Source organism: Euwallacea fornicatus, chromosome 7, assembly GCF_040115645.1.
Source record: "Euwallacea fornicatus isolate EFF26 chromosome 7, ASM4011564v1, whole genome shotgun sequence".
NCBI classification, from domain to species: Eukaryota; Metazoa; Arthropoda; class Insecta; order Coleoptera; family Curculionidae; genus Euwallacea; species Euwallacea fornicatus.
This window is the reverse complement of record NC_089547.1, coordinates 2,293,324-2,306,791: the sequence shown is the minus strand read 5'-3', so window position 1 is coordinate 2,306,791 and position 13,468 is coordinate 2,293,324. Positions and strand designations below refer to the sequence as shown.

Below are 13,468 nucleotides of genomic sequence, written 5' to 3'. Positions count from 1 at the left end.
CGTTGTTTTTTGATGTTTGCTACTTGACACGGTCATAAATTATACTTATATACTAGAAAATTCAATTTTTTAACATAAAAATGTTTATTGAAAACCGATTGATATCAATAAAGATTTTGTTTTCGAAACATTTAGAGGACCTTTCTAGTTTACTAAGAAGTGCTTAATTTCCTGAAAGCGTATAATAATTGAGTAATTCATTATTTCAAAGAGTAGCTTTTACATCAACCGCATTTTTATTTCAAAACATGATGGTTCATAGTTTTACAAAGCGCAATTTTTTTCTAATTTAATAATCTGGATGTATAAAAAATATAGCCTTTTTTTACTAGTGGCTTTAAATAACGTTATTAGGTATTAAATGACTGCACAGTACATTTCTTCGCGTCTTATTTAAAACAGTTGTTAACAAGTTTATAATGACACGTATGTGGCTCGTTATTTGCTTAACCATTTCATCAGCCCCATGCCAATCTAGAAAAGTTATTATAAATTTATAAAATCTAGTTAAATCTAGAAGCACAAAAAAGCTTGTAGGTGTTTATAATTTAAGAGCCCTTTATAAACCAATTAGATATAAATTAAATAGCAACACTAACGCCCATTTCTTATCCTTTATTTACAACTATTGTTGCTCTTCCTATATGAAACACTTCTAAAACATTATACGATAACAACCTCCTTATATTTTTATCATTTATTCGATAAATTTGGAAATTATTTTAACACCAATCGCTAACATAACGCATTGCGCCACCTCTGATCCGCTAACGTATTGCAATGCGCCATCTCTGATTAAAAACGAACAATTCACCTTCTAGAACTACTGCAGATCTCATTGGAAGACGATTTGGTATAAAATAATATATGTGACCGAAAATTTTTGTTAACACGCAATTCCAAGTCGATTCTTTTTGTAATTTATCTTAGTGGGCAAAAAAACTTCTGGGAAAACGCTGCTTACTTTTTTCTATAGTAAGCACGTCACTTTATGCTATGCTAAATGGTTAATAATGAGCTTAACCAAAATAGCCAAATAGCTTTGCCAAAATTGTTGTGTTTATATTCCACAAATTAAGAGATTAATTAAGATGCAGAAATTTGTACTTACCGGCTGTTGAATCACACTGCAATAAAAGTAAACAACCTTCTACCAGAAAACTATGCCAGAATGATTTTACATCACTATGAAAATCCATTTACCAAATCAACTAAACTAAGGGGTTAAACTCAGATTTAAATATTTAAAATTTTGAATTGATTAACAAAAGGGCATGGTTACATTTTTGTTGTTATCCGGTAACCAATTTAAATTTGAAATTTACCACTTGTCTCGACTACAATTAGTAAATCTGTAGCTGACATTATGTTAGTAGGGACCGTTAACAGAGGGCGGTCTTGTGTAAAACTGAAATTTTTGAAGCAAACGACGATCCCGGCAGCCTTCGGTGTTTGAAAGTGTTAACGTCAAATCAAGCGACGAAAGCATTTGTTATTCATCTCTTTCTCTATGCACACATCCCAGAAAAGGAGAATCACAATAACTATTAGTCGTACTATTCTAGGTTTTTGTTCGAGAATGACACCATCGAGCATTTAGGATCGGTTCGGATTCGATTGTTTTCGTTAAACAAGTAGTTCTACGAATGCGGAACTCGGAGTGAAACGTCGCTTCGTTTCGTGCGTTCTGTTCGTATCAGTCGCCATTTTGTGTACTCCGTGTTCGAAAGGTTCTGAGTGCTGAAAGATCGAGGAAAATTTTCCGTTGAAGCCCCGATTCCAGCGTGCACTCTTCAAGACAACACTAAAGAGGCAGAGTTACACTGTTAAGTGTAAGCAGGACAATATTACGCACCAATTTCAAAGCTTAAATTTTAAATTAGAAAATTAGGATTGACCATAATGTCTTCCCTGGGCGTTTCAGATGTTGATTTTGGTGATCATGGCGTTATTTACATCACCTCAGCTTCAGGTAAATATCACCATTTAGGTACACAACCCCGATTGGTTAGAATCACCTTAGTACAGTTATGAAAAAGTGTTTCACTAAGGACTGAGTAAAAAGTGTGAGTGTAGAACAATGCCATAGGTAGAAGAACCCACTCAATCTACAAATTCAAATTGAGGTTGAGTAAATGAATTGAGTCTAATTTATGGTGCGTATTTGGAAAGTTGCCCAAGTCAGCTAAAGCACAATACAAACTCTGAGTCTATCGTTTACTTCAGATATATTAGAGCTAACCAACTTTAAGTTACCATGAAAGCTGATAAGAATGATTAAAATACCATTACAATTCCACAAAAAAATAATACAAAAAAGCCAAAAACAAAAATCAACTATTTATTTTCTTTTCTCTAAGTATTGTTTAATCACTATTCTCTTTCAGAAAAAGAAAAACCCATAGTTTCAGAATGGACAGCCAATGCTAGTCAAGACTTCATACGAGTATTCCAGAAATATTTGGAATGGTTCACCAAGGGCAAACTACCTTCAAAGAAGCGTGTTTTTGAGTGTGTTGCAAAGGATTTGAAAGAAATGGGTTACAGCTACACTAGCCCACAATGTGAAAACAAATGGAAGACTGTTAAAAGGAGATATTTCCATAGATTTGAAAAAGCACGAAGAGGAGAGCCAATCAAAGGGATGAAATTCCAAGAAGTGTATGAAGAGTGAGTTACTGTAATTATTCTTTAAATTTATTAGTTTACTTACCTTAAAAGAAACCTTATGTTTATTCAAATTCTAAAGATAATTATTTGCAGTGAAGTGGCTCACTGTTTAGCCTTAGAACGTCCTGGTTTCAAAAAAGAATTGGAACGCAGTAGGCAGTGGAACAACTCAAGTTTATTGAAAAAATCAGATGCTGAAACCTCTGATGAGGAGTCTACAGTGGCCTTTGAAATTATTGATGCAACTTCTCAAGATTATACTCGAGACGACTCTAAATTATTAGAAGAGGTTATGAATGGTGAAGACGACGAGGAAGAAGATGCAGAAGATAACAAACAAAATGTGTTTAAAAATATAGCAGCATTAAATGCCAGTTCTAAGCAAGAGAAACTTTTCCAAGACATGAGCCTAGGTGGAATAAGAAGTGTGCTGAAGAGGAATCTGGCAGCAACAAATGAAATTTTAAAGTCATCTACAGCTAGTCAAGAACAGTTGATAGTTGCTTTAGAATCCATGGAAAGACGGGAAGAGGAAAAGTTGGAGCTGAAACGAAGAAAGCTGGATGTACAGGGAGATTTGGTTCAACAAATTAAAATTCAGAATAGTTTGATGGCAAAATTGATTCAAAAGTTGGGGAGCACGAACAATGGAAAATAGTTATTTCTTTAAGGGTCAATGGGCCTGTAGATTTATAGTGGTTTTGATTTAGTATTTTATTGCACACAAATTACTACTGCTGGTTTGTATTATATTAGATATCCCAGATTATTCGTGACAGAAATAATCCCAAATCTTGTATTTGAATCATTATTATATCTACCAGGTTGTGAGAAAATTATTGCCACATAAAATCCAAAGTACCCAGGATATAACACGTTTTTAACAAATAAAGTGATAGTTTTGATGAGTTTAATTTTTCCAAAACTTTCAGAAAATTCCTAGCGTTTTTTCCTTATTTCACTTATTAAATAGATGTTTCATATGTATGAAAGTTGTTGAAGATTTTTGTTCTATGGGATAAGTCATTTGAAATTACCTGAATCGCTCAAGGAAATTATTAAAGAAACACTCCAAGTATGAATAAACAGTTTAATGGAAGACTTAACTATTAAAAACAAATCAGTGAAAAAAACCTAACATTTTAACAAAGTTTACTTAGTACCTTAACATTGGAGAGAAACAAATTTTTGTGCTTATAAAAAACTTGATCAGATGCATCATCCTGTACACATCTTATCAAAAGCTTGCGCAACATGAACCGAATATTCAGCTCATTTAGTTGGTGGCGCTGAAGAACTCTTTGCTGGCGTCCACCTCAGGTTTTATTGTCTTTTTACCAGGTTTCCAGCCCGCTGGACAGACTTCTCCGTGTTCGTCGGTAAACTGGAATGCTTGAACTAGACGGAGAGTTTCGTCTACAGAACGTCCTACGGGGAGATCGTTGATGGTCACTTGACGAAGAATTCCTGAAGAAAACGTTTGAGATTAATGCAACTCGTCTTAGACCGTCAAATATACATATATTCATCATAAAAAAACTCTGACGTTTGTTCAAATAAAATTTATACATATTACCTTATCTTGATAATTTTTAATGCACTTGTAATAGTACATACGAATATAACCAATTTTGGTGATAATAAAAAAAAAGATCTTGTACTAAGCACTAAAGCGTAAACATATGATGTTGACTAAGCAATTTGTAATTTACATACCTTGTACTAACAAACACATAAATTGACCATAGACATGGCTCTGATATATTATGGGGGTTTTTCAAATGCTCACTGCATACAATCATCTCTTACCTTTAGGATCAATGATGAACAATCCACGAAAAGCAATGCCGGAATCCTCATCCAAAACTCCATAAGCTTTGGCAATAGACTGACTTTTGTCGGCCAAAAGGGGTATATTCATTGGTCCCAAACCTCCTTGTTTACGTGGAGTATTAACCCAGGCCAAGTGCGAGAAGTGGCTGTCAGTTGAGCAGCTGTAAACGTAAATTTCAGATAAAATTATTAAGACATTTGGACAATATGAATGCACATAATACTTACCCAATTACAGCAGTTTTGATTTTCTTGAATTCTTCATTGCGGTCTGAGAAGGCGATAATTTCCGTAGGACACACAAAGGTGAAATCGAGAGGGTAGAAGAAAAGCACTACATATTGGCCTAAATAAAGAGAATACGGGTAAAGATATTATTTGTCCCTGACCTTTAGATATTAGCATTATTCAGCATCTTTATTTTTCTTGCCAGTTATTGCCACTTTAAATATAGTATGGCTGGAGTGAAAAATACACAAAACTGCTATTCACGCACTACTTAATGGTTCCCTTCTGTTCTTAAAAAACAAAAATCTTGAGACTAATAACCTACCTTTATAGTCTTTTAAACTAATCTCTTTAAATTGTCCATCGACAACGGCGGTACCTTTGAAGTCGGGAGCGGGTTTCTGTAGTGAGGGAGACATTATTCAAATCTAAAATTGATAAAATTCCAAATAACCTCTCTACAAATGTTCCTGAACCGACGACACACTAACTATTAAATGCTGAAACTATTCAGACTGCCAAGACTCATATCACTGGAAGCATCATTACAAAATGTTGCGAAACCTTGTTGGTAGGTAATCATCATTATTTAAATTTGTTTGGAAAGGTGGTCAATGAGTAAGTACTTACCTGTGAGAATAGTCGGGTCGAATGTTTGGAAAGTTTGAATTTATGAAAGAAATGAGTTTAAATTAATAGTAGCTATAGCTTTTCAAATAAAAGTTGTTTGGAGAGCAATTAATCTTTTGAATTTTCCAAAGAATAATACGATAAATACAGGCTAAGGCACAATATTAATTTATTGACTTAGTTTTCTAACGATTATTTGTATATATGTTTTTTTAAGAAAACAAACACCAATTCCTAAATCCGGAATTTTATTTCATAAATTATTTACTGTGGAACAAATGGAAAGGTGACCTTGATACCTTTCAAAGAGTGCTTGTTTTTATAATTATACTTGTAGAAAAAATTATGGTGAGTATACACACAGTAAAACAATATTTTTTATTAATTTCCTATATTTCGTGTATTAGATAACTTAAAACGGAAAATGAAATATAGTGTCTGCATGTTTAAATTATGGATTATCTTTGCCACACGTACAAGCAACCTTACGTTTCAATTTACATACAATAATTACGCTATAATCCAATGGTCAAGGAGAGTTCGGGGACGTTACAGTTAAATTTTTTACACCTTGTTTTAATAGTACATCTAAAAATGCAAGGTTTTCTCTTGAGAGATAGATACACCAATTACTAGCACGCGACACGACCTAAGCAAAAAAAGGTGGATTCATTATCTAAATAACCATGTAACAAATTTATAGAACAATCACTAAAGAAATATACTGCACCATATATTGATCGCATTGTTACTATAATTAATCTGCTACCTTGATTAAATTTTTATTAGTTTAGTTGTTTATCGAGTAACTCCAAGGTTCGAATTTTTACAAGTAGCTAAGTAGAGATAAGCATTAACCATCTTTTCCTGAATTTGTCTTTCTCAAAATCAATAGAAGTGATATATTTTAGACTTGCCCCTTGCCTGTCTTGTAATACACATAATAAATATATCTACCTCTCTCGGCAGTATATGTTACATTTAGCATTTATTATTATGAGACAGAGTAACTGGTAACACAGGGACACCAAATATAGTATTATAATGATAGTTATGAAGTGACAAGGCAACAAAAAGGGACCTGGATTAATTCAAGTTTAATATGTATCTCTTAAATAGAATAACAAAACTAGTTTAGCCAATTTCAAATTGGTTGAGGAATCGAAAATATTATTGGTTAGTAAAGATCAGTGGGTTATTGCAAAAAAGTGAAAAAGGACCCGAACCATGCAAAACATCACTATGCCATACATGTATGTTTCTTGGTAGGCATTTTCCAATTAATGGTTTTTTAGTCATTTTATTTAGTAACTTTTCACCATCCTTGTGACCTCTAGGATGCTTATTTTAAGGAGTGTCAGAACCGAGTGACTTGCTGCTATAACCTAGGAAATCTGAGTAACCATCTAAAGAAATTAAGCCTTAGTCCAAGCTAATATCCTACTGGTGTTTAGGAAGGGATCTATTAACAGTCAACAGTGTTATATTTCTTTTGACTGAAATTTAATGCTTGCGTTTATCATTCATTCTAGGGCGACTAGAACTTGGACCAAAAAACTTTAAATTTTCAGTATTTTGCTCGGACTTTACAAATGTATGTACACCTATTACAGATATCAAGAAGATCTATTCTACACGCGTACAATATGTATAAAACTTTTCAACCAAATTGTAGATAAAAAAAAGTTCAGCAAGTAACAAATACTAGGTGAAAGTCCATGACACCACTTTTTACGAAACCTTTTTCGTGTAAATTTAGGGCAAAATTCTGAGATATTGAGATGACTTATTTAAAAAACATGTGGGTCAATGGAAAATTAAAATTATGCAGTTAGATGCATTCATTTAATAAAGGAAAAGTGGAAAACTTACCAGGAAGCAAATCGGTTTAAAAACTGGAAGTTCTATTTCTCTACGACTAGAGATCAACGGAGGATGGCGGTAAAGTACTTTCTAGAAGCCGGTCGGCTAACAGAGAATTGACGGTGACCTTGGTTTTACGACGTCGGCGCAGATAACAGGGCTTTAAATTTTAACTAACTACAAAAATATATTTTGCAATTTATGTTTATGGTCTAATCTCTATTTTATCTCAGCGACTACAATCTTTAACTTAATTATATTACAGTGATGTAATTTAAAAGATATATTTTCACTTTCTGTATCGATATATAACCTAAATGTAGGCAACCAATCTTTGTCGGTTGTCCTTATGACACTCCTTATTTAAAAATTGGCCCTTTCCCAGATTATAGCTATCTCTTACTAAATTACCGTCATTGTGAAAGACGCCGATACCATTTTATTCATCAACGCCAGCACAGCATTTTAAATCATTATTTAACCTTAGAGTCTAAAATTTCAACAAATTCAAATATAATTTTCCTATTTTGTTTGAACTTTTTGATTTCTAACTTCAAATTCATTTACATCTCCCTATCTTAGTTAACCAAAAAAACTTTTGGTTTTATCCAACTATAATAGTAAAAAATCTTCTATGACTCAACCAATTCCATTTCCCTGTCCATGCCCCATTTCCATTCTTAGTTTAGCGCAGGTGTAAGTGCTCCTCGCTCTAGGACAAGGCCACTTGCAGCTTATGTTACACCAAAATCAATTTAATGCTTCATGAAGGAGATAATCATCTTGTCACTCCTACTCTATTGTTTACAGTATGGATTAAATTGAATTACACACTCTCTGCAATGCCAGCCCAACGTGAGCTGCACTTATAGTCAACTTCTTACTTATTTTGACAAGAGTTTGTATACAACAAAATGTTTTCCCAGGCTTTAAGTCCTGATAGTGAATATGTCACTAAAGTCGAAAGATTAATTGGGGAGAATACTGATTTGACTCGAGATTTGGAGAATTGGATGGCCAAGCTTCCACTTAGTTTGAGATCTTTGCCCATCATCTATTTAGCCATTCCAGGTGAGCTTTAAGCACTTATTGAACTGATAGATTGAATAAGGCTTTTAGGCTCCCATGATAGCTTTACCTCCGACATATCAAGTGCAAGTGAAATTTCCCCTGATTCAGAAAAAATTCTCAGAGACCTACGCTGGATTATATGTGTGAAAGTAGTTATGGCCAACTGGACCAAAACACAAAATTTAAGGGTTACTAATCAGCTTATGGCAGGAATTAGGTATATGCGATAGTAAAGTTGCCTGGTATGCTATTTAAGTAATGCTTTGCAGATATTTTGATCTGAGAACTAGTACAAAAAGGGGTTCCAGTGATTTACATTTTTGTCATGGTTTATATTCTTGTAAAGTTGAACCTGTTTTAAAGGAAATAGGGACATTTTTAGAGACACATTCAGGAGAGGTATGCAAGTTTATTTCAGGTTTTAAATGTTATACAATAAATCATCTAAAAATGAATCAAATTCAGCCATGTCCTCTGTTGGTTGGTTTTCTTGAGGATTTGCAAGTAAATTTAAATCTCCATTCTCTGTCCTCTGTTCCATATGATTTTTTAAGTGTAAGTTTAACAAATCATCCAAATTTAAAATATCACATATTTGTTCTTCAGTTTGAGTTTTGTGAGCGTTGTCTGAATTTTGCTGAGCTGTGTGTCTTTGAAGTAATGTTTGTAAATCAATCGGTTGGTTCATTTGTTGAATGGTTCGATTTATTGTAAGGCATTCTCCATTTACAGGGTAGGGACACTTCAAGTCTAAACACATAACTATCGCCGTATTTAAGTTTATTTGCTGTAGTTGTAAAACTTTTCCACATTCTGGGCAGGTACCTGAAAACTAAGAAATAGGATGTTGATTGTAGAAAATTGGAGAAGTTATTACATACTTCCATGTTTGATTTATCTAGTGTTTTTATACATTTGAATATGTAACTTCGAAATTTTTCGTTTTTAAATTATTTTTTGGTAAAATTTAATATTTCTTTGTTTATCACAAAAATACATCGAAAAGTGTGGTTTTATTTACGCGTCATTCAAGCTGTTATTTGTCAAAGGTAACCTGTGAATGCGAATCGAAAGGTTATTGATTATTTTAGCAGACAAGTGACGTCATCGAGATTATTATTTTGAAGTGCATTAGGAATGTTTCAGAGATGAAAAACTATATTTAAGGAGTATATTTACGTATATTATATTTTATGAAAAATTATAATTGTAATGAAATAAATGCGTTTCTTGTTGCGAGAGTCAGATACAAGTGAACTAAGACATAATTCTACAGCTCCGCTTTAGCACGATAGGTTTAGGCGGATATTAAAATCCGATATAACTAGTCGGCACTTCCGCCTTATATTCAGACACATAGCATAATTGTGCAGTAAAGAGTTTAATTGTTTAGTTATTTATTTAAAACTGTTATTATTGAGTGATTAGAGTGAATAATTGACATGTTTTAGGTCGTAATATTAGATTGTCAGCATTTTTATGATTTTACTCAAGCATCGCACAATAAATTGATGCACATGATAATACACACATTCGGAACAAAACTTCTACCCTACTCAAATCACATGGATCATTTATCTTTAGACTATATGACCTCACAATTTAGATACCAGGTATTTTTAATTTGAAATTGCCGACATTTTGTTATTAAAGTCTAAAATTGCCCCTTTTTAGCTTATAGTTATCTATCGCTCTGATGCAGCCCGCTTTGGACAACCTCTCTTATGGCCATCGGCCAGTTTTCCCACACCATGGGCCGATACTATGGATCCAAATACTCTATTTAATTATCTTGATGAGGCAATTGCCAATAGAACTGACCAAGCGAGCTTGATTACTCAATGCATTTTAACTCCCAGTTTGAGTGACATTATTGGAAATATATTTAGTAAGCCAAATGATTTTACTCATTCTTAACTATATCCCCCATATATATGAACATATACAATGTAATTTTAGCAAGTCTAAAACAGAAACTGGCCATAGATTTTGAAGACCAAAGGACTGGATGGATCTCCAAGCAAATTCCAGGACGTAAAGGGGTGAATATTATCATCGGAGATTTCGTGGATTTAGCAGACAATTTATTCACTAAGGCTGTGATTAACTTGAATTTAAAATTACTAAGTGACCTTCCCAGGAGGCTTCAGAGCAGAACAACAATGGCGTAACATTCCCTTAGATAAATTAAACGATGTTTCAAAGGCAATTTGTTGAACCCTTTGGAATCCCTGTGGAGCACTCTTGATTTCTGGATAATAAAACAAGAATGCACGTTTCATCAAAGAATATTCAACACATAGGACTGCAGAACACTCCCTGCAAGTGCTTATTTCTGGCTGAATAATCATGAATTCTTTCTTGAAATTGGTGATTTGAAATCAATCAAAAACAAGGGCACCTTATTTGTAAGTGAAAAATTCAGTAATTTTCCAGGCACCTCTGACAAATTGGAAAATTCGACACCTTAAATGGTTAATTTTAGCGGAAAATTGGCGTATTCACTCTGCGTCAGTGCCGACCCGGAATATTGGAGTCTATTTGTCTTCTTACATCGCACGAAATGATTTAGAAAGTGACTGCTATTTATTTTCGCATACTGAAAATGAAATTTATTTTAATGTGAGGTGACATAAAAATCTTGTTAAATTTTAATTAAGTACGGTCCTAGCTTGACATGTATAACTCCAAAGAGCAATAGTATTTTTTTATCAACAATCATTATTTCTTTATACATACGGCACACACATTTTAAAGACTAAATCAAGCTGGAAATTTATTTTAAAAATATGCATTTAAAGGTAGTTTTGCTCAGTGCTCTAATGTGGTTTTCGGACATTTTTGCTGATGTTGTATTTGATTTAACGTGGAATTTTAGCAATGATACAATTTATTGGATAAAATCACGTCCGTTCGAATTAACTAAACGGAACTATGTGGTCGGAGATGAATACGCGTAAGTGTATGAAAATTGTTCGTAATACTTTGGTTGATCATCTTCAATTGAAATTCTTATAAGTGCATATACTATAATAAATAAAGAAACCTAAATATTAAGAATAGCAAATGCATTGATTTTTTTCCTTTCTTGATTTAATGGTGAAGAGTAAGTTACCAGAAAAATATTTTTTCTTTTTGTTCCTTTTCCCATTTGTTCATTTAACTTTCAATTTCAAATATTTTATTTTGCATTCAATTCAAAAAAATCCAGTTATAATATTCCCATTGTGTTAATAATGCTTTTTTAAAATCGAATATCAATATACATAGTGTGTGTAGGTAATGTAATCAAATATCTCATTATACATATATCACGAATGTTTGAATACGGCTCTGTTACATTACTACACTAATCATTTCATTATCACTATTTATTCATTATTATTGAATATTTCAAAAATCTCTAGCTAACTTTTACACAATTATCTTTTCTGCCTATATCAATCATAACAACAGTGGTTATTTTTACCCAACAAAATGCCAACATTTTTTCACATTCTTTTTATTATTATAGCTTGTCTTCACGACTTTGTTATCTCTAAAATCGTAGATTTGGGGTGGGATTTTGATAAAAACACAGTATATGTTTCGGACTTAAAAAAGTTTGAATTTTCTAAAAAATTTGGCTCAATCATTGAAAGAGGTTATTGGTAAATCCTTTACTGGTGTTTTACAAAATTTCTTAGGTAATTATATTAAAATTAAAGGTATTCAGCAAACGAATTCTGTGCTGCAGAGCATGGAGGGACTCACTTCGATGCTCCCTACCATTTTTTTCAGCAGGGTTTAAAGGTGTCTGAAGTTGACGTGTCCAAGCTCTATACCAAGGGTGAGTTCTAAATCCACTGTTGCCGGAAAATGTCTTTATAAAATGATTAGCGGTAATCATTTGATATATCACCAAAAGGGTAATATTTTTAATTTTTTTTTATTTAGGTGCGTTAATAGATCTTACTATCGAATCCCAGCAATTAGGGCGGAATTCCCGATTAAGGGTTAAACATTTGGAGAATTGGGAGGCTACAAATGGACCCTTTGAAAATGGTACTGTGTTGCTAGTCAAGTTTGGAAGGTCTAAGTATTGGACTAATCGAAGTCTGTATCTTGATTTGGAGGAAGAAACTTTGAATTTTCCTGGTAAAAACATAAATAATAATTATCAAAACGATTTTTTTCATGGAGTATATTAAGGATTTTCAAATGAAGCTGCCAAGTGGATAGTAGATAGTGGGAAATTCTATGGTGTCGGTTTAGATACTCCCAGTGTAGATCCCGGCAATACTACCGACTTTTACGTGCATCAATTATTGGCCAGAAATTCCTTGTACATCTTGGAAAATGTGAAACTTTTGGAAGATTTGCCAGGTCTTAGAAATGGTTCTTCTAATAATATTGAGTAAAAACATATTTCTTTTTATTTCCAGAAAAAGGTTTTACCCTCATAGTAGCCCCAATGAAAATTCAAGATGGCACTGGCGCTCCGTTGAGACTTTTTGCAGTTTTACCTGATACAAAGTGATGGCAGTGTTAATGATAATGGTTTCTAATATACATATGTATGTGATTTTGATTTCTTATAAGCTTCAAACATGAAAATGGTTCTGATGATTTCTTTCAATTCATTGATTCTGCTTAGAAAGGTCTTTTGCAGAAAAAAATCCTTCATAACGCCAGTTGTTTAAAATTGGGAAACTTCTGTATTTTACCCTTGATTTAAAAATTCAAAACTATATTTCAAAGAAAGAACTTTTTAGAAAGGGAATGTTTGTCTCATATGTTTTTGTAAAAAAGTGTTGCAAATCGATTCTTAAATAAAAGTCCAGGCTAGGATCCAAATTAGAGAATATATTTACTAGGACTACCACTGTGTCATCTGTTCGTGTCAATTACTACTTTTAATACGAGAATACAGTAACCAGTAATTTTTATCAAACAAAAGTCATATTTAGTAGTTCTGACGACTGATGGCGTAGTCAAATAATCGATTTACTTTTCCCCTATGTTTACCCCTAATTTTGCTACGTTGCCGTACATCCTTTCTCGAATTTCCGATATTAAAATTAAGTCTCTCACATTGACGGGGTAGATAGATCAATTTTTGGTTTACCACCATACATCGTATTCGTCGCTTTAGCATAATATTACTTACGTATTACATAGACGATGATTTGAT

The 13,468-nt window shown here is 33.1% G+C and overlaps 5 protein-coding genes and 1 long non-coding RNA gene across 8 annotated transcripts in view; 4 read left to right on the top strand and 2 right to left on the bottom strand.

The window, feature by feature from the left end:
- Nucleotides 1-1,637: 1,637 nt before the first annotated feature.
- LOC136340281 (uncharacterized) lies at nt 1,638-3,584 on the top strand. The gene is made up of 3 exons (XM_066284243.1): nt 1,638-1,972; nt 2,388-2,670; nt 2,764-3,584. Exons 1-3 carry the CDS (start codon nt 1,903-1,905, stop codon nt 3,326-3,328), a joined length of 918 nt encoding a protein of 305 aa, XP_066140340.1. The 5' UTR covers nt 1,638-1,902; the 3' UTR covers nt 3,329-3,584.
- Nucleotides 3,585-3,746: 162 nt separating this feature from the next.
- Nucleotides 3,747-7,377, bottom strand: Prx2 (Peroxiredoxin 2). Its single transcript, XM_066284248.1, has 5 exons — nt 7,234-7,377; nt 5,057-5,159; nt 4,732-4,849; nt 4,480-4,664; nt 3,747-4,137 (listed from the first exon to the last, which is right to left on the bottom strand). The coding sequence occupies exons 2-5, from the start codon at nt 5,148-5,150 to the stop codon at nt 3,947-3,949; spliced, it is 588 nt and encodes a 195-aa protein (XP_066140345.1). The 5' UTR covers nt 5,151-5,159; nt 7,234-7,377; the 3' UTR covers nt 3,747-3,946.
- Nucleotides 7,378-7,521: 144 nt separating this feature from the next.
- On the top strand, nt 7,522-10,466 carry LOC136340280 (PI-PLC X domain-containing protein 3-like). 2 transcript variants are annotated; one of them, XM_066284241.1, is made up of 6 exons: nt 7,522-8,295; nt 8,344-8,512; nt 8,565-8,694; nt 9,747-9,908; nt 9,970-10,183; nt 10,255-10,466. In XM_066284241.1, the coding sequence occupies exons 1-6, from the start codon at nt 8,139-8,141 to the stop codon at nt 10,464-10,466; spliced, it is 1,044 nt and encodes a 347-aa protein (XP_066140338.1). In that variant the 5' UTR covers nt 7,522-8,138. The 2 variants fall into 2 exon arrangements, with proteins under 2 accessions (XP_066140338.1, XP_066140339.1); XM_066284242.1 differs by lacking the exon at nt 9,747-9,908.
- LOC136340288 (uncharacterized) lies at nt 8,685-9,574 on the bottom strand. The gene is made up of 2 exons (XR_010732278.1): nt 9,177-9,574; nt 8,685-9,127 (listed from the first exon to the last, which is right to left on the bottom strand). It is a non-coding gene; the product is annotated as an uncharacterized lncRNA (long non-coding RNA).
- Nucleotides 10,467-11,077: 611 nt separating the features above from the next.
- Nucleotides 11,078-12,900, top strand: LOC136340283 (isatin hydrolase-like). 2 transcript variants are annotated; one of them, XM_066284246.1, is made up of 5 exons: nt 11,078-11,251; nt 12,003-12,124; nt 12,232-12,432; nt 12,487-12,660; nt 12,720-12,900. In XM_066284246.1, the coding sequence occupies exons 1-5, from the start codon at nt 11,085-11,087 to the stop codon at nt 12,812-12,814; spliced, it is 759 nt and encodes a 252-aa protein (XP_066140343.1). In that variant the 5' UTR covers nt 11,078-11,084; the 3' UTR covers nt 12,815-12,900. The 2 variants fall into 2 exon arrangements, with proteins under 2 accessions (XP_066140343.1, XP_066140342.1); XM_066284245.1 differs by lacking the exon at nt 11,078-11,251 and adding an exon at nt 11,279-11,945.
- LOC136340276 (follistatin-related protein 5-like) overlaps nt 12,726-13,468 on the top strand; it is a 47,752-nt gene continuing 47,009 nt past the window's right edge. Inside the window, exon 1 of the mRNA XM_066284234.1 lies at nt 12,726-12,851. The gene's annotated coding sequence lies outside the window, so the exon portion shown is untranslated. The remainder of the gene's footprint in view (nt 12,852-13,468) is intronic.

What these genes read in the sequence shown, in the direction of transcription:
- Prx2 (XM_066284248.1), bottom strand. Translation starts at nt 5,150, where the DNA reads ATGTCTCCCTCACTACAGAAACCCGCTCCCGACTTCAAAGGTACCGCC. An exon ending in TAGTTTAAAAGACTATAAAG is followed by an intron (nt 4,850 to 5,056) that starts GTAGGTTATTAG and finishes CTCTTTATTTAG; the next exon opens with GCCAATATGTAGTGCTTTTC. An exon ending in GTTCATCATTGATCCTAAAG is followed by an intron (nt 4,138 to 4,479) that starts GTAAGAGATGAT and finishes CGTTTTCTTCAG; the next exon opens with GAATTCTTCGTCAAGTGACC.
- LOC136340281 (XM_066284243.1), top strand. Translation starts at nt 1,903, where the DNA reads ATGTCTTCCCTGGGCGTTTCAGATGTTGATTTTGGTGATCATGGCGTT. An exon ending in TTACATCACCTCAGCTTCAG is followed by an intron (nt 1,973 to 2,387) that starts GTAAATATCACC and finishes ATTCTCTTTCAG; the next exon opens with AAAAAGAAAAACCCATAGTT. An exon ending in TTCCAAGAAGTGTATGAAGA is followed by an intron (nt 2,671 to 2,763) that starts GTGAGTTACTGT and finishes AATTATTTGCAG; the next exon opens with TGAAGTGGCTCACTGTTTAG.
- LOC136340283 (XM_066284245.1), top strand. Translation starts at nt 11,773, where the DNA reads ATGCCAACATTTTTTCACATTCTTTTTATTATTATAGCTTGTCTTCAC. An exon ending in AGAAACTTTGAATTTTCCTG is followed by an intron (nt 12,433 to 12,486) that starts GTAAAAACATAA and finishes GAGTATATTAAG; the next exon opens with GATTTTCAAATGAAGCTGCC. An exon ending in ACTTTTGGAAGATTTGCCAG is followed by an intron (nt 12,661 to 12,719) that starts GTCTTAGAAATG and finishes TTTTATTTCCAG; the next exon opens with AAAAAGGTTTTACCCTCATA.
- LOC136340280 (XM_066284241.1), top strand. Translation starts at nt 8,139, where the DNA reads ATGTTTTCCCAGGCTTTAAGTCCTGATAGTGAATATGTCACTAAAGTC. An exon ending in TAGAGACACATTCAGGAGAG is followed by an intron (nt 8,695 to 9,746) that starts GTATGCAAGTTT and finishes GACATGTTTTAG; the next exon opens with GTCGTAATATTAGATTGTCA. An exon ending in CATTATTGGAAATATATTTA is followed by an intron (nt 10,184 to 10,254) that starts GTAAGCCAAATG and finishes ATGTAATTTTAG; the next exon opens with CAAGTCTAAAACAGAAACTG.